The 19316-nt window shown below is 40.6% G+C and overlaps 1 protein-coding gene across 1 annotated transcript; it reads right to left on the bottom strand.

Annotated features, from left to right (window-relative positions):
- Positions 1 to 7802: 7802 nt before the first annotated feature.
- Positions 7803 to 15148, bottom strand: LOC132619933 (uncharacterized). Its single transcript, XM_060334682.1, has 3 exons — positions 14778 to 15148; positions 14394 to 14688; positions 7803 to 8000 (listed from the first exon to the last, which is right to left on the bottom strand). Exons 1-3 carry the CDS (start codon positions 15146 to 15148, stop codon positions 7803 to 7805), a joined length of 864 nt encoding a protein of 287 aa, XP_060190665.1.
- Between the last annotated feature and the right edge of the window lie 4168 nt (positions 15149 to 19316).

Here is a 19316-nt window from a genome sequence, read left to right as displayed (position 1 = left end):
AGGATTTAGTTGGGTGCCAGTCATGGCGGGTTGAGTCGTGGCAATATGCCACCCTCAACATAGGTTCTTAACCTGTACTTCACACTTATCCCACCCCCAACTTAGGCTTTTAGCCTCTTTTGTAGTATCAAGAAGGGAATAGGTGCGAAGCTGGAATACGTTTACCAAAGGTACGAGTTTGTTAACGGCTAGCCAAGAACAAGGCCAAAGGCTGATAAATGATAAACTAGGGATATTTACATCATATGGTCAGGCTTATTTAAGCAAAGTGACTATTTATACAAAGAAAGCCTAAGATCTCTCACCACCAAACCAACTATAGAATTCAAACATGACTAATCAGGAAACTTCTAGATTACACATGTATAGACTGAACACAACTAACAACTCACTCGCACATTGGCATAAGGACGATTATTTTTACAACTGTGACCTCCTAAGAAAACATTCATTACACACATTACCTTAATAATCATAATGTCATACAAAGAATCAATCACGTCAATTAGTAGTTATTTCAAAGTATGCATTTCTCAAAATTTTTGAGGGGTCCACAATTTCCAACAAAACCACAAAAATACCATAAGTTTCAGAACACTACCAAATAATTCAAAACTACTCTATTCAGTTTAAGCAACATCCTAAACATGTCATGTTCAACATAAAATAAATCCCTCGAGAAAAGAACAAATGGCAAAAAACAAAAGTCGAGGGGGTCCTAAACACATATTTACACTACCATATATAATCTACCAAATCACAACTACCCACCCCCAACTAAAGAAATCTGCAGTGTCCTAATGAAGTAAAATAAACGCAAGGGAGTAGGAATACCTTTGGCGCGCTATGCGCTCTGCTCATCTCGAGGCTCTAAGGCCTGCGAGGCATAAGCTGGAGTATCAACAGCAATAGTAACCGTAGTACCCTCAGGCACGAGCTCTAGATTAGGAAAGGGCGATGGCAAAGTCTCCCCAGCAGGAGCACTGCTCGATGTGGCACTTGCACTCCCAATAGGGCGGTTTAGCACAAGAGAGTTCCTGATGGCCTCCTCCATCTGTTGCCCTTCTATACTCAGACCTCGTGGTCGAGTTCGCTCTCGACTCTCATCACCAGAATCCTCCTCAGCAGTAAGCATCACTCTCTTCCTCTTCCGTTTAGTATCCCCAGCACTATTGGCAGCCGGAGCACCTCTCTCAGGAATCAACTGTTTCACCAGCAGCACCTCCTCATCAACCTCAGTACTAGGGGGGGTTAACATCGCCACTACACTCGGATCACTAGCCTGTAATATAAGTACTGTAGCTTTCAACTGCTCCAACTCGGTCCGCAATGCATCCACAGATGTACTCGGTCGTGACAACTCAAGAGCTGCAAGCCTCATCTCAAACCCATCCAAGCGATTCGTCATGGTCTTCTTCAGTGGCTCTATAGTTGCTACAACTCTCGTCCTCACATACTCATCCAGCTGGTTGACAGTGATCGTAGACTGCTTACCGGCAGTCGCTGCCTGTCTTGCAAACTTCCTGAAATTTTCTAGAGAGAAGGTATATAGATTAGTTGTTCTGGCTGTGATGCTCCCGGCTGTGGTTTTGTTTCTGAAGTGTTCTCTGTAACTGTCTATGCAGGTTCAGGAACTGTGGTCCTGATGCGCTCGGAAATCGGGGCAGTAGTGGCTGGTAACACCTCCGCGGTGTCACTGGCAGCTCCTGAATGTTGTATGTAATGAGGCTCGAGCAAGCCCCTAATAATAATGGAAAACCATCCTCTGTGCTTTTGCCCTCTCTGATAGCCTCATCCTTGCTTTTATGCACTGAATATACATGTAAAGTTAGAATCCTGTGATCAATATTCGGCAAGATGTGGACATGCGCCCTCCGGACAAGCTCGGTGATCAAACACAGATAAACCAATGAGGTATTTGGCTGGGAGGCCCTCAAATGTATCTCGTCTGTAGCCAACCTCCTGAAATTAATCGGGTATCGACTCATCAATGCAGCAACCACTATCGACCTGTCAAAGGTAAGTGCATTATCAGCCTGAGTAAGAACAAGCTGGAACTGGACCACAGTCCACCAAAATTTTCCATCGAGTGTCAACCAACGCTTAACCATTCGATTGCCCACAGACATCTTCTTCCTTATGCTTGTTCTGCCAATCACGGTCACCACCTAATATCGGACTGTCTAGTCTTTCTGTCTTTCAATTTTATCATTCAGCTCAACAATCTGACTCGGAGCAGTGTAGTGATCACCAAAATATACCCTGTTGATGGCCTCTATTGAAATGTCAACTTTCACCCCCCGCACCTCTATCTCACTCAGCTTCAGACGTGGTTTCTTCACTCTGTTGATCAAAGCCCCATAGGCAGCATATAATTCTCTCACCACCGCTAGACAGTACTCCCCTAGAGCGTCATTCATGAAGCCCAAACTGGTAGTAATCAATGGTTTCTCTGCTATGTGGGAGGATCTCTAAACCCTCAAAGCTGATACGCCTCTCCTCATTTATGTTTCTGTTCTTATTCGGCCCAGTCCCATTTTTCAATGCAACCCCATAGTCTTATAGCTCCTTGGCACCTATAACTGTGAACTGGAAGCTATCATCCTCTAGCATTTTACTCCTCAACTCTCGCGATGTAGTTGCACATGTATCATCATCTACCGGAAGTGAACTCTGATGAGTCAGGGACGGGGATGTCTGAGAAGCATCCTCAGTAGTCTGTGGCTGTAAGGCAGGGAAAGACGATGTAGAGGCAGGTGAAAAACCTCCAGATGCAGCCTCTGAGTCCTCATCGGTACCCTCGTCACCTGATCTGGATGAAGAGGATCCCTCCTCTTCAGACTGGGAGGAATAGGAGTGTGAGGGTACTGTGACTTGCTTGTTCTAGACGGGAATAACAGCTCTGTTCTTCTTGGCAGGCATCACCTCGGCCTCATTATCTGAAGGTTCATCTCTCAGAGTGAGTTGATCACTAGGCCTCTGTGTACCCGTTTCTCTCTGTGGCTGCCTTGGACCACCCCCTCGTGTAGTTGGTAACTTGGGTGGTGCTATTCCTGTAAACAGAAACCAATTTCTAGTTAGTCTATACAATATTTGATTAACAAGGGTGTTTAGTTTCATTCTGTCTATGTATAAAAAAAATTATGTAGACCGTCGATGTACATCGATGGATGGTCAAACATGTGGACGGACCATCGAGCAGATCGACGATACCTTCTTTATACAAAGACAGTTCGTCGACCTACTGACGGTACCGCCAATCATCTTTATGGCCCATTGATTGGTATAAAGACTCTGCAAGTTGATTGCACTGCAAAAATATTCAAACATCACAAACTCATTGTTCATTTATGCACAAATTGTTGGGGTAAGGGGTTTTTAGGTTACTCAGACTTCACCCACACACTGTCGGGTTTTGCTTGGGGGGTATAACAATGTCAAATGGAAGTTATCCATCGAATACCCTCCAACCCGTTGGAGATACTCAGACTTCACTCCGTTTTATCCATCAATATCACGTAATCACTTTTTCGAACCGTTGGCGGGCAACATGAATCATTACGAATGTGGATCAAAATGCCTGCCAACTCAATGGAGGTATGATATTCTCGTCCCCATGAGTCCTAATTACAGTAAAAATACCAAATTCCCCACCCCAACTAATAATTTCAAACAATTTCACATATGAGCATGAATTTCAGTCAAAAATTACAAACCCTAGGTCATGATTTCTACCTTTTATGCTCAACATGGTATTTGAATTCCCCAACCCAATTAGTATGCCCCCAACAAAGTTCATAACATGGTAGACACAATCCTTGTTCCATCATATACGAATTCCATCACTTTAGCAACCCCAGGTGTGTCTTTTCAAGTTCCAGACCAAATTTAGAAAAACAAAACCAAGGAAAGGGGTGCTACACAGATACATACCTGATTTTCCAAGAAATTTATAGAAAAAAAAACTTGAAAAGTTGAGTAAAAATCATAGTCTTCAAAAAAATTCTAGCAGAGGGTTATGGGTTTTCTGAAGTGAAGAGGTAGGAGTTTTGTGAGAGCTTGGGGGTGTTAATGGGGTGTAAGGGAGAAATAATTGTAGGTTAATAGAGAGAAGATATGGGTTATTGAGTGGAGAAGTGGAGAAGAAGGAGAAAAGGCGCGACTTATGCGTTTTAAACCTCTGCACCACGCTTTTTCTTTATATATCGTAGTACATACCTGGGTAATTCGATGGACCTTCTATGTACATCGACGGTCCCATCGAATGTCGAAGGTATCGTCGAATGTAGAAAGTACTGTCGAATGTCGACGGTTCGTTGAATTATATGTTTAGAGAGTTAAACTTGCAAACTCTCTGAACTAAACCTCTGCATACCGTAAATGCACATCGACAGTCCGTCAACACTATTGACGGCCTGTCAATTTGCACTGAGTTCTGCCTTTCAGTTCCTGCACACTCAGCACCCGTCAAATAGCCCGGATACACTACTTAAAACAAAATAAAACACCAAGAAAAATACAGAAATCTAAACTTGGGTTGCCTCCCAAGAAGCGCTTGATTTAATGTCGCGGCACGACGGTGGTACCGTTTTATTCCAGATCAGGATTCTCTGGATCAGCATTCATTCCTAGATGCTTCAACCGATATCGATAAAAAATTCTATCCCCACCGATGCAACCATGGTAGTGCTTCACCTCTGCCCGTTAACCTTAAATGTCCGAGTTCTATATCCGGACTTCAGTTCAATCTCCCCATGGGGTGAAACACATACTACCTCAAAAGGACCAGACCACTTTGATTTTAGCTTGCCCGATAGAAGCTTCAACGTTAAATTAAATAGCAGGACAGGATCACACTTGTAGAATTCCTACTTTAGGTTTTTCTTTTCATGATACTGCTTCATCCTTTCTTTATACAATGCCGCACTCTCACAGGCCTGGTACCGGAATTCATCCATCTCATTGAGTTGAAACAACCCGAGTTTGGTCGCTTCTTCCCAATCCATGTTCAATTTTTCAAGGCCCACGTGGCCTTTTGTTCATGTTCAACTGACAGGTGACAAGTTTTGCCAAACACTAGCTTGAAAGCGAAGTCCCAATTCGAGTCTTGAAAGCAGTCCGGTAAGCCCATACAGCATCATCAAGCTTGCGGGCCCAATCAGTTCTGTTTGAATTCACCGTTTTAGCTAAAATAATCTTAATCTCCTGATTGGAGACTTCAACTTGCTCGCTTGTCTAAGGATTATAAGGTGTTGCCACCCTATGTTTGATGCCATACTTCTCCATCAATCCCGCGAAAGCTTTGTTGCAAATGTGAGAACCACCATCACTAACTATCGCCCTCGGGGTACCAAATCGAGTAAATATGTTTTTCTTTAGGAATCCCATGACACTCTTGGCCTCATTATTATGTAAAGCCACCGCTTCTACCCATTTTGACACATAGTCCACAAACACCAAGATATACTTCATTCCACAAGAGCTCATAAAGGGCCCCATAAAATCAATACCCCAGACATCGAACACCTCCACTTCCATCACAAAGTTCATAGGCATCTCTTGCCTTCTACCTATACCCTCTTGCCTCTGAAACTAATCACAAGACCGTACCAACAGATTTGTATCATGAAAGAGAGTGGGCTAGTAGTAACCGCATTCAAGAACTTTACCAGCAGCCCAATTACTACTATGATGACCCCTAATCGGAGAGTCGTGGCACGCCTTTAGAATCGCCATCAACTCACTGTCAGGAACACAACACCAAATGATATTATCAGCGCATGTTCTAAACAAGTATGGCTCGTACCAATAGTATTGACGAAAGTCCCGCAAAAACTTCTTCTTTTGGCATGACTTGATCTCGTCTAGAATTATACCTGTTACCAAATATTTGGCAATGTTTGCATACCATGGTGCCGCCTCCATTGACACATCCAACACTCGCTTATCTGGAAACGCGTCATCAATATCTAGCTCATCTGAAGGTCTCTCAGTTCCCTTGCGGTCTTTCACCTCGAAATCAAACTCATGCAACAATAGTACCCATCAGATCAGTCATGGCTTAGCTTCCTTCTTTGCCATTAGGTACCTCAATGCAGCATGATCTGTGTACACCACAATTTTGGACCGTAACAAATATGCTTGAAATTATTCAGAAGCAAAGAGTATCCCAAGCGGCTCTTGCTCAGTCACCGTGTAATTCATCTGAGTCGCATTTAATGTTCTACTGGCATAATAGATAGGGTGCATGATTTTTTTATGTCTCCGGCCAAGCAAAACACCGATAGAAAAACCGCTCGCATCACACATCAACTCGAACGGCAGAGACCAGTCAGGAGAAACAATAATAGGAGGAGCTATAGTAAAACGCTCCTTCAATTCATCGAATGCCTTGCGACACTTCTCGTCAAATTCGAACATAGCTTCATTTTTAAGAAGCTTACACATCGGGTTAGCAATTTTTCAGAAATCCTTGATGAAACGCCTATAGAAACCAGCGTGTCTCAAAAAGATTCGGACACCATTAACTGAGATAGGTGGAGGAAGCCTCGAAATCACATCGACTTTTGCCTGATCGACCTCAATCCCCTTTTCAGAGATTTTATGCCTGAGGACGATCCCTTCATTTACCATGGAGTGACACTTCTCCCAATTCAGCACCATATTAGACTCCTCACATCGTTTAAGCACTCGACCCAGATGGTCAAGATACTCATAAAAAGAATCACCAACAACCGAGAAGTCATCCATAAATACCTCAAGAAAGTTTTCCACCATATAAAAAAATATCGATATCATACACCGCTAAAAGGTAGCCGGTGAATTATAGACACCGAAGGGCATCTTGCTGAAGGCGAATATCCCATAAGGACAAGTAAATGTCGTCTTCTCCTGATCTTATAGGGCGATGTTGATCTGATTGTATCCCGAATACCCTCTAGGAAGCAATAGTAAGACCGCCCCGCTAGCCGATCAAGCATCTGATCAATAAAAGGCATAGGGAAGTGAACCTAGCAAGTAGCAGTGTTAAGCTTGCAATAGTTCATGCAAAATCTCCAACCTGTCACAGTCCTCATCAGAATCAGCTCATTCTTCGCATTGGGCACCACTGTGATGCCGCCCTTTTTCAAAACACATTGAACTGGGGTCACCCATTTGTTGTCAGCAATAGGGAAAACCACTCTGACGTCTAACCACGTGATGATTTCTTTCTTGATGACTTCTTGCATATTTTCATTTGGTCTCCTTTTATGTTCCACACTCGGCCGGCTATCCTCCTCTAACTAGATTTTATGCTCACAGATCCCAGAAGGAATCCCATGAATGTTTGCTATGGTCCAACCAATAGCACGCCTATACTCACGCAATATCTCCACCAGCCTCTCGATCTGCTCCTCAGTCAGTAATGCTGAAACAATCACTGGTAATGTATTATTTGGTCCAAGGAACTCATACTTCAAATGTGATGGGAGTTGCTTAAGCTCAATCTTCGGTGGCTCAACGATAGAAGGCTTTGCTGGAGGAGTTGTTCTATTTTTCAGATCAAGAGTAAGCTTCTTTGGGTGGTAAGCATATGAGCCCAACCCAACAAGTGAATTAACCGTCTCCACATAACCCTCCATATCTTCAGCATCAAAATTTACAAGAATAGCAGCAAGAGCTTCTCCCAAACTCTCCCCTTCCATCTTGAATTCCATAGCTTCATCAACAACATCAAAAGAATCAATCACCGAAATGCTCTCATAAGCACTTGGTAACTTCATCCTCTTACTTGCCCGAAAAGTAACTTCCTCATCATTGACTCAGAATTTTATTTCATTCTTTTCCGAATCCATCAGAGCTCTTCCCGTAGCAAGGAAGGGTCTCCCCAAAATAATAAGAATGTCTCGATCAACAGCACAGCCAAGAATCACAGAATCAACGGGCAACATAAATTTACCAACCCGCACAAGAACATCATCAACCCTGCCAACCGGCTTCTTAATAGATCTATCAGCCATCTGTAATCTCATAGTAGTCAGCCTTGACATTCCCAAACCCGATTGCTTGTAGATAGCAAGTGTTACACCCCGTAGGTTCGTACGCAGAAATTTATAAGTGTTGGTTGTTTTAAGTACGGTTACTGGAGTTACCTTCAAGGATATATGAGATTATATGTGCCAAACTTATGGTTATGAGGGTTTAAGTTCATATAATAAGCTATGGAAGATTTCGGGATCAAGCAAATCGAAGAAAATAAGTTTGTCGAAAATTTGGAAAAGGTTGACAGAATTTTGGGTCAAATTTGGAGGGGTATAACTCCTAGTATATTAAGATTCTTAAGGTATTTAAAAAAGCCTAAAATGAAGTTCGTTGAGTCTAGTTTCCAATGCAACAAACCGCTCGTCGATAGCCCATCGGAGTAGAGAATTATGGACGTTACAAGTTCAGCTGACAGAAAAGAAACGCGTGCTACAGTACTGCTACAGTCCCCGACCCGAATTTGACCCTTATAAAAAGGGTAGGAACCCCCTTTTTTTCACCAGATTTGCCCAGCAATTTCCAGAAAATTGAAGAGAGAGAGAGGGGGGATCACAAAGTGAGCAATTTTCAAGCGAGGAGTAGTAATCGAAGCTCGGATAAACGCACGGATGTGATTCTAGTATGGTTTTGCGATGGATTCAAGGTAGATATTGAAGATATCTCTGTTTTAACAAGAATAAGGTATGAATCTCCTATTATTAATGTTAATTTTGGTTTATTTACGGAGATAAAGTCATTAAATAATTGTATAGCGAGTTGGTTGGTTGTGGAAATTGGGAAAACATCGTGTGGGATGTTTTATGGTACATATTGGTGTTGGAAATAATGTGATTGTCGTTGTTGTTGTTGTTGTTGTCGTTGGTTGCTGAATTATAATTTCGGGCTAGGCATATAAACAGGGGAGATGCCGCCAAAATTTCGGCAGATTCTATAAAGATGAGTCTAATAATAGTATGAACGGTTTATATATAGATTTACGAGCTTGGAAGGATAAACGTTGAACGACTAAGGCGACCGAAAGTTATGTTAAGGCTCGTCCCCTTTCTTTCAAAGGAATGATTCCTATGGTATGATTTCATAAATGTTTCTGTAACCTTCTTGTTTTAAAAAAAAAAACTAAAATTCCATGGTTCTTAAAGCTTCTCATGATGTGGAGGATAAGAATGATTTTATGATGGTGACAACGATAATGATGATTTCGTGTTTTAAGAACTCAAGTTTATGATTTCAAAGCGAAAATGAGAATGTGGAGCTACTTCTAGATTTTCTCAATTTTACTCATTGATGATGACTCTACTTTTAAAGGCTCCAAAGTGTATGTAGAGCGATCCCTTATTTCTTTATGGCATGAACTACATAAAGTATGCGAACGACGAACATACATGACTCCAATGAACTCTAGTGTTAGTTCATTCTGATTATTCTGTTGAGTCTCAGATGATGATTTAGTTTCCATATGGTTGCTCATGATATTCTACTCGTGCATAACGTTAATATATCATTCACCGAGTCCCGGACCGGGGGCGTATTCGTGCACAGTATCATTGGATTGTTCACCGAGTCCCTCACAAGAGGGCCGGGTACGGTATATATATGATTATTTCACTGAGTCCCTCACTAGAGGCCCGGGTACGGAATATTTATGATGATTTCACCGAGTCCCTCAATATAGGGCCGGGTACGGTCTATATATGACTATTTTACCGAGTCCCTCACTAGAGGGCCGGGTACGGTATATATACGATGATTTCACCGAGTCCCTCACTAGAGGGCGGAGTACGGTATATATATGATGATTTCACCGAGTCCCGCACTAGAGGGCCAGGTACAGTATATATATGATTATTTCACCGAGTCCTTCACTAGAGGGCCAGGTACGGTATATATATGATTATTTCACCGAGTCCCTCACTAATGTGCCGGGTACGGTATATATATGATTATTTCACCGAGTCCCTAACTAGAGGGCCGGGTACGGTATGTATGTATATGACTTCATGCACCGAGTCCCATAATTGGCCGGGTACGGTATATATATATATGACTTCATGCACCGAGTCCCATAATGGGCCGGGTACGGTATAATATATATATGCATGACACATCTCATAAAGCACAGATGCTTTGGTATTCCTTGATTATCATAGTTGTCTCCTGTCATCTTCTACTCAGACATGATCTTCATTATTGTACTTCATGCCTTACATACTCAGTACATTTTTCGTACTGACCCCCTTTCTTCGGGGGCTGCGTTTCATGCCCGCAGGTACAAACACTCAGTTTGGTGATGCTCCGGCTTAGGACTTCTGCGCAGCTGCTTGGAGAGCTCCATTGTTCCGGAGCTCGAGTTATTTTGGTATAGAGCCTTTTAACGTAGACTTTGTTATACTCTTAGAGGTCAGTAGACATATGTGGGTTGTGTATATACGGTTTGGTCAGCTATATCGATGTTGATCGTCTTAGACGTCCCCGTGTACGGTGGCAGCCTTGTCGGCTTGCATATTTGTTATGTTTTGGTTAACTGTGACTCCTCAGGAGACAGTTTCTTTCCGATGTATGCTATAATGAGTTCACAGTATGCTTTTTACAGAGTGCCACATTGTTTTCAATTTCAGTCTGATTATATCTAGTGGGTCGTATACGGGTGCCCAGGTCGGGCACTAGTCATGGCCCATCGGTTTGGGTCGTGACAAAAGTGGTATCAGAGCAGTTCGTCCTAGGGATTGTCTATAGACCGTGTCCGGTAGAGTCCTGTTTATGGGTGTGAAGCCGGCCACACTTATAAACAGGACATTGCAGGGCATTTAGGAATCATTGACATTTCGTTCTGTCTTAGATCGTGTGATAGAGCCAGAGTCTAGGAAAGACAACTTCTGATCCTTTTTCCTGTAGGAAAGTGCAAACTGACGTAAGATGAAGAGATCAGCTTCAAATAGTGGGGGTGCTAAGAAGGCCCCTAGAGTATCTCCAGGACCCCAGGCTCCAGGACCGAGCAGAAGGATCCTCCGTTATTCTATTTAGACTGACCCTTCGGAGGACCCAGCGACGATTCCTCCAGAGTTGTTGACTCCCAGGGAGGAGGACCCCCCAGAGGACAGCTATGACACAGATCCGTCTGAGTATTCGTTTGGGACACCGGAGGAGGAGATTCTCGAGGCCATACCAGCCACTCCTATGGTGGAGCACTACGTCAGACCAGCCTCCCCGGTGAGTGTTATGGATTACTCCAGCCCCCTATCCTGGCCGTCGGTAAACCAGGAATTGCCCGGTTATTTATATCCCTCGGACTCAGATGAGAGAGATGATTAAGGCCAGATGAGCGGATGTTGGGTAAACGATGACGAGGAGTACACTTCACCTTATAGTCCACGAGGTCAGACTAGGGACCGATCGGCTACAGGTATATGAGCCTTTATTGGAATTTTCTATGTATGTGCATTTGCTGTAGATTATTATTTAATAGTGGCGAGCGGAAATCTAAGGGCCGATAACCAAGTATTTATAAGTAACGACGATCAAGGTGTTTTCGCCACCAGTGGAAATCTGGAAGTCTAGGACGAAAGGTAGTCATACACATAGGTGAAAGATGAATATTGAGGATTGAAAAGGCTAAAATAGTAATTGTATAGTCAGAAGAGTAAAATACCTTTTCTAATCCGGAGGGAGATTACGAGAATGTTTTGGAATCTGTTAAGACTTCAACTTGCTCCAGATTATGTGATGAAGGTCATGCGGTGAGGTGGATGCGATCATACCAGCATTAACGCACCGGACTTCATCAGAGTTTCAAGGTTAAGCGTGCTGGGGTGAGAGAAATGTTAGGATGGGTGACCCCCCTGGGAAGTTTATTAAAAGTCCTATAAATTCAAACATAAGAGACAAATGAGAAGCTAGAGTAACCTAAGGGAAATTGGAGTATGCGGAGTAGTTGGAGACCTGAAGAGGTCGCGTAGGACGAGGCGGACTAGACCGGCGAAGAGAAAGAGGGTGCATTACAATTCTAGAACTAGGATGGGTTTAAGTAGCGTTTGGAAACACTTTGTAAGCGAGGCGTTAGAATACATAAATATGAATGCGTATGATATCCTATATGTGGCTGTATCAACGGGTATGTGTATCCCAGCAACCGGCGCTGCGGTATATTGAAGGCATTGATCGAACAGGGTGATAAAGTTCAAGTGACAAAAGAACGTTACCAGGTAGGCTGATGTTATCTTCACCACAGGCTAGAACTGGAAAGTTTTAAGGTAATAACATCTGGAAAAAGGGGAAAGTGAGTATAAGAAAGGTAAGGAGATCAAAATGTCGAAAAAAAAGTGAAAGAGTAAGAAACATGAGTGAGTGAAGCCTCCAGGAGGGACGACGGGCAATCACGGGACTACTTGGGTAAATATTTGAAGGTAGGCATGCGAATTGGATAAAGTGTGGCAGTATGAAACAAAAGAGAATGATGAAATGGATGATGAGTACAAAGGACACTTTGGGTTACAACGGAAGAAATCTTGATATTAAAGGAAAAATATAAGAATCTTAACAAAGGGAGTAACGATAAGCGGTGTGGCGATCTCTAAGAAGATGAAGTTAGGGGATATTGGTGAGAACAAGAAATTCTGAATGAAAGTATGTATCATATAAAAACGCAAACGGCAAAGGAAGAAAGATAACCTGCGTAATTCGAATAAGTTTTGTTTTAATTGAGCAAGTGACCAAAGTAATTACCAGTGAATGCAGGTAAGAACATGGATGTTTAACTTAGAGCGAACTCTACTTTAACATTCAAGGACGTATGTTTTTTAAGGGGGGGGGGGGGGGGGGGAGAATGTTACACCCCGTAGGTTCGTACGCAGAAATTTATAAATGTTGGTTGTTTTAAATACGGTTACTGGAGTTACCTTCAAGGATATATGAGATTATATGCGCCAAACTTATGGTTACGAGGGTTTAAGTTCATATAATAAGCTATACATGATAGTGGTACTTGACATGATAGTTGTCTTTGATTCTCAAGTGTTAGTTCATTCTGATTATTCTATTGAGTCTCAGATGATGATTTAGTTTCCATATAGTTGCTCATGATATTCTACTCGTGCATAACGTTAATATATCATTCACCGAGTCCCGGGCCGGGTACGTATTCGTGCACAGTATCATTGCATTGTTCACCGAGTCCCTCACAAGAGGGCCGGGTACGGTATATATATGATTATTTCACCGAGTCCCTCACTAGAGGGCCGGGTACGGAATATATATGATGATTTCGCCGAGTTCCTCAATAGAGGGCAGGGTACGGTATATATATGACTATTTTACCGAGTCCCTCACTAGAGGGTCGGGTACGGTATATATACGATGATTTCACCGAGTCCCCCACTAGAGGGCCGAGTACGGTATATATATGATGATTTCACCGAGTCCCTCACTAGAGGGTCGGGTACGTTATATATATGATTATTTCACCGAGTCCCTCACTAGAGGGTCGGTTACGGTATACATATGATTATTTCACCGAGTCCCTCACTAATGGGCCGGGTACGGTATATATATGATTATTTCACCAAGTCCCTAACTAGAGGGCCGGGTATGGTATATATATGATTATTTCACCGAGTCCCTCACTAGAGGACCGGGTACGGTATATATATGATTATTTCACCGAGTCCCTCACTAGAGGGTCGGGTACGATATATATGTATATGACTTAATGCACCGAGTCCCATAATGGGCCGGGTAAGGTATAATATATATATGCATGACATATCTCATAAAGCACAGATGCTTTGGTATTCCTTGATTATTATACTTGTCTCCTGTCATCTTCTACTCAGACATGATCTTCATTATTGTACTTCATGCCTTACATACTCAGTACATTTTCCTTACTGACCCCTTTTCTTCGGGGGCTACGTTTCATGCCCGCGGGTACAGACACTCAGTTTGGTGATGCTCCGGCTTAGGACTTCTGCGCAGCTGCTTGGAAAGCTCCATTTTTCCGGAGCTCGAGTTATTTTGGTATAGAGCCTTTTGACGTAGACTTTGTTATACTCCTAGAGGTCTGTAGACATATGTGGGTTGTGTATATACGGTTTGGTCAGCTATATCGATGTTGATCGTCTTGGACGTCCCCGTGTATGGTGGCAGCCTTGTCGGCTTGCATATTTGTTATGTTTTGTTTAACTGTGACTCCTCAGGAGACAGGTTCTTTCCGATGTATGATATGATGAGTTCACAGCATGATTTTTACAGAGTGCCACATTGTTTTCAATTTCAGTCTGATTATATCTAGTGGGTCATATACGGGTGCCCAGGTCGGGCACTAGTCATGGCCCATCGGTTTGGGTCGTGACAGTAAGTGGCATCAAATTTATACTCACCCCAATATCACACAGAGCACGAGTAAAATCATGGTACCCAACAGAACATGGAATGGTGAATGCCCCAGGATTTCCCTTTTTCTTGACAGTAGTTGTTGAAATATTGAAACTCATAGTGTGAGTCAAACTCACGATTTCATATTGCACCATCTTCTTCTTGGTCAATAGGTCTTTCAAGTACTTAGCAAAATTGGTCATCTCCTTGACAGCATCCAAGAATGGAAAGTTTATCGATAACTGCTTCAGCTGACCATAAATTTTTTCGAACTTAGCATCTTCCTTCTTCTTTACTAATCTGTGAGGAAAGAGAGGCTTAGATTTGAAAAGTTAAATCAAAGGGCGGAGAGCGCCTTTTACAGTCTCCTTGCTCTTGTTATAAGACACCTTCGAATTTTCTGGAATATCAGCAACTTTCTCTTCATTAGCTCATCATCAATAATTTGTGCATCAGACTGCACCTCTTCCTCTTCATTAATTGGCTCGAGATCTACAACCTTATTTTTAGCACTTTGGAGTATTTTACCACTCCAAGTACTAATAGCAAACACACGATCAACACCACCTCCCCCATTCTTCGGATTCAGAATAGTGTCACTAGAGAGTCCTCCCTTTTTAGGAGGGTGCTGCTCTCTAGAAATATAATGCATCTGTGACTCGAGCTTTTGAATAACTGCTATATGAGATCCCACTGTCTCTGTTAGCCTAGATAACATCTTTTTAGACTTGATTTGATTTGCCAGAACCTTTTCAAGCATTGCCTCAACCCTCGAACTACCTTGATCGTTTGACTGCCCTTTTGGTGGAATATATGGATTGGAACTCTTATTTCTGAAATTGTTGTTGTTGTTGTAGTTCCCTTGGTTCTCGCCACCATAATTATTATTGTAGTTCCCCTGGCTGTTGTTCTAAGTACCTTGGCCCGGCTGAGGTCTTTATTGATTTTGATTTTAGTAACCCCTTTGGTAATTCTGCCATTGATAGCCCCCTTGAGAGTTGTTCACATAGTTAGCATCTTCAACCTACATAGGAGGTCCTTTTTGATATGGACCCTCTTAGACTTGGAACATCCCTTTCGGCATACCTAAAGCATCTTCGCAAATATTCACCTTCTTGATCTGGTTCTCATCAAACTTGTTGCTCAGCAAAGAGATATTTGTTCGAGTGCCAAGCCTGATTGTGCGTAGTCAATCTGTTAAGTATGTTGGTAAATCTAGTTTAATTTTTATCCATAAAACAACCATCAGCTACATTGTTCGCAATTGATTGTGTTATAGGATCCAGTCCTCGGTAGAACTTCTCCATTAATCTGTTATCCGGAAAACCATGAGTTGGAAATTTCGGTAGATATTCTTTAATCTCTCCCAAGCTTAGTATAATTGTTCCCCCGGTCGCTACTTGAATTCATAGATTTTGTCACGGATCTCAGCCTTCTTGTTAGGAGGATACCACTTCTTGAGAAAGACTGCTACCTTCTCTGCCCATGTAGTAATAGAATTCGGGGGCAGCTTCTCAAACCACGTTTTTGCTTCTCCAGCTAAGGAATATTTGAAAAGCCTTAGCCGAATAGCATTTTGTGACACATTGTTTTGGATGTGATGAGCACATACATCCACAAAGTTATGCAAAAGTCGTTGAGGATCATTCTCGGTAGAGTTCTGAAAGTAGCCCTTAAGCTTCAACAACTGGTGTTGACACCTAATTTTTGACCTCCCATAATTTATTTTAATTACCCAGAGTCCTTGAATAAATAACAGAGTGAAATATGTAATTCTTAGAAATCAAAATAATTTTATAAAATTATTTAGATAATATTTTATCAATTTTGTTAGATAAAATAATTTCTATAATATTATAAATTAATTTAACTATTTTTACAATTATAATACTTTTGCTAAAATTAACCAAGAGAGAAAATAATTTACCACAATTATTCACTTAATTGTCTAAATTGTTAAAATGTCAATTTACAAAGTATTTTACTCTATTTAATGCAAGAAATCTGTTTAATTAAATAAACTTTTACCCCTCAATTCTTATTTAATCAAATTATTAGAATTTGTTTCATAATTAATTAAGTTTTAATTGTAATTAATTCTAAAAATGGACCATTAAACGTCTGTAATTGAAATAATTAATTGTTAGCCAATTATGGCAATAATTGAAATAGCCAAGCTCATGGATTAATTCAATTAAGGTAACTTTTGACAAAAAAATAATTTTTTAAAATTATGTTGGCCAAATTAGTTTAAATGTGGTCCTAATTTAAATATCCAATTAATTGGCATTGTTTAAATTTGGGCGACTTGTTAAAATTTTACATATCCGCCCCGCCCATATATACATGAATATACCTGATTATACATGTATACCTATGTATATCATGAATATACATGATTATACCTATGAATATACATGTATACCTATGTATATCATGTATATATAACAAATTAGGCCTTTTCCTTTAAAAAAAAAAAAGTTGAGTCGAGTCCAGCCCAATAAGGCCAGACCCGACCAAACTCTTCTCATATCAACAACAACAACGACACAAACAGACCCTAAGGTCTCATTTTTTGTCAAAGGCGGAATAGAAGGGGCAAACCATAGCCGCCACCCCTCCCTTTTCTCTCTCTTCCACGTCACACGCCGGATTTGGCAAAAATAAGGGCCCGCTTGGCTTTTGCAATTGTGGAATTAGCCGAGAATGGAAAAAGCATTTATTGCACGGCCATTAACCAAATCCTCCATAGTCCAACCCAAACAAGGTATTAACCTCCCTTTTTTCTTTACAACGGTCTCAAACATTGAAATTCTTTAATTGCATTTGTTTGCTTGTGATTTGAATGTCTAGTTCTCATTGGTTCATGAGGAACCAAATGGATTGACTTGATTCTGTGTCGATTTTGACCCTTGATATGTTTGTGCGAGTAAATTGTGGCCTTTTTAGTGTTGAAACAAAGGTTTTTTCTCAGAGTTTTGTAAAAATACCACATCGGTTGAGTTACGATTTTCCCAAATTTTGCAATTTGCATTTCTAGGGGTAGCAATTGAAAAATATCACTTCTACATCATAAAAAATTCAGAAATACCTAGGGTTTTAGCAAATCTAGCTTGAAACCTTTAATTTTTTCAATTAGTAAAAGTTTTTAAAAGTTGGATTGTTCTCTGTGTTGGTGGCTGAGGTAATTTGGAAGCAAGGAGAATCTAAATCCAAACCTCGACTTGGCTGCACGAGCAAAAGGTAATCTTCAATCCCTCTTGGTTTTATTTTTGGTTAATCATGTTTTAGTTGATAATTGTATAGTTATTTAGCCTGTTTTACTTAGTTTTATGTTGTAGTTAGTTTGTTATATAGTGTAAAATTAATTATATTTCTATATATATATATATATATATGGATTTATTTAGACTGTACTGTTTTGGTTTAATGATATGGATAGTATGAAGATAGATGAGTTGTTTTACATGTGTGAAGTGTGTTAAACAACTTTTAGGTTAAATAATAGGTGCCAAAACATCCTTGTTAACAATATTGGTTGATATGGCCTCTATATGACAAGAAGAAATGATTTTTGTTGGGATTTGTTGTTGTTTTTGCTTTGATTAAGTTAAGAGTCTGACCTTTACATATATATGCTTTGAATCATGTATTACAAACCAATGTTTCTTTATGATTTAGTTTCTATGAAGTTAATGATTAAGTTTTGTTCCCTTTTTCCTTCTGTTAAGTCTTTCATAAGTGTTGTACTAGTTTGCTGTTGCGTAATTAGCTTAATGACTTTCATTAGCTTTAAGTCAAGGTTGTTTAACTGCTACACATACCATTTAAATTATTTTGGTTTGGTCACTCAGGTATTAAACTGGACTGTTTGCTTGTATTTGTATCAATCTTTCTTTTTTAAGTAGGATCTAAGAGAAAATATGAGATTTGTAACTGACCTTACCTAGATGTTCATTTGTCCAAACTGGTTGTATAACGCATTAATACTGAATGAGTATTTGCCCTATCTAGAGTCATTACTCTTTGGTTATCATGTGGGGTTAGTTTATTTGCTAATTTGTGGATGAAACTAATAATCACTTAGGTATTTACCTATATTCTGAGGCCAGTTATTCATGTTTGTGGATCATGTCTTTGTTCTCTCTTTTCTTAAAACTATTTGATGGGGCTTATGATCTTTGCCATCACTTGGCTAACTCTTTTAAAGTTGTTGAGTATATGTTTACCCTTTTTGGGAGTTTTAAGGAATCATGTTTGTTTGGTACTATTTGAATTTGTGTCAAAAGATCAAGGTTGCAGCTCTATTCTAAAGGGGTTGTATGTGTTTTCTTTTTTCTTATAAATAAATTGCAAGTCTGTCATTCAGTCAACCAGGTTTTTGCTTATATTGCTTAAAGTTGTTTGGTATTTTGAACAACTATAAACTTTTAGGTTGTCCTATAAAAACCTTTTTGAGACTAAAACTGCCTAAAAAGGGAAGATGATGTCTTATGCGCTTAAGCGTAAGGAAAGTTAATATCTGTGCTGAATTGATTCTTTTGTTTGAAAACCATTGGTTGACTGCTATATTAACTATGTCATGTTTAGGAATCTGTTATGAGTCAAGAGGTTAGGATCTATGATTTAAATAAGATGAAGTTGAAAAAGAGTTCAATATGCTGACAAGAGTCCAGTTCGTTGGGAAAAACTTAATGGTGGCTTTGTATTGATCTTCATGTATTAGTCTCCCCTTATGAATCAAAGGTCTGGATCTATGTTGAAGTGTTAAGTGTTGGATCTGTGACTTCTTTAAGTGATTGAAAGGTTGTAACTAAGGAGAATGGAGCTCTAAAGGTGGACAACTGTGAGTGTGACTTACCTAGGACTTAAAAAGGGATAGGGGACTTTGAGTTTCTAGCTAACTCAGTCCTTATGTCCATTTTCCG

Source organism: Lycium barbarum, chromosome 11 (genome assembly GCF_019175385.1).
Source record: "Lycium barbarum isolate Lr01 chromosome 11, ASM1917538v2, whole genome shotgun sequence".
NCBI lineage: Eukaryota > Viridiplantae > Streptophyta > Magnoliopsida > Solanales > Solanaceae > Lycium > Lycium barbarum.
This window is presented reverse-complemented; position numbering and strand designations above follow the sequence as displayed.

Coding starts and splice junctions, on each gene's coding strand:
- LOC132619933 (XM_060334682.1), bottom strand. CDS start 15,148: ATGCTTGAAAAGGTTCTGGCAAATCAAATCAAGTCTAAAAAGATGTTA. Junction 14,689..14,777: donor ATATTCCAGAAAATTCGAAG/GTGTCTTATAAC, acceptor CTTTCCTCACAG/ATTAGTAAAGAAGAAGGAAG. Junction 8,001..14,393: donor GTGCTCTGTGTGATATTGGG/GTGAGTATAAAT, acceptor ATGAGATTACAG/ATGGCTGATAGATCTATTAA.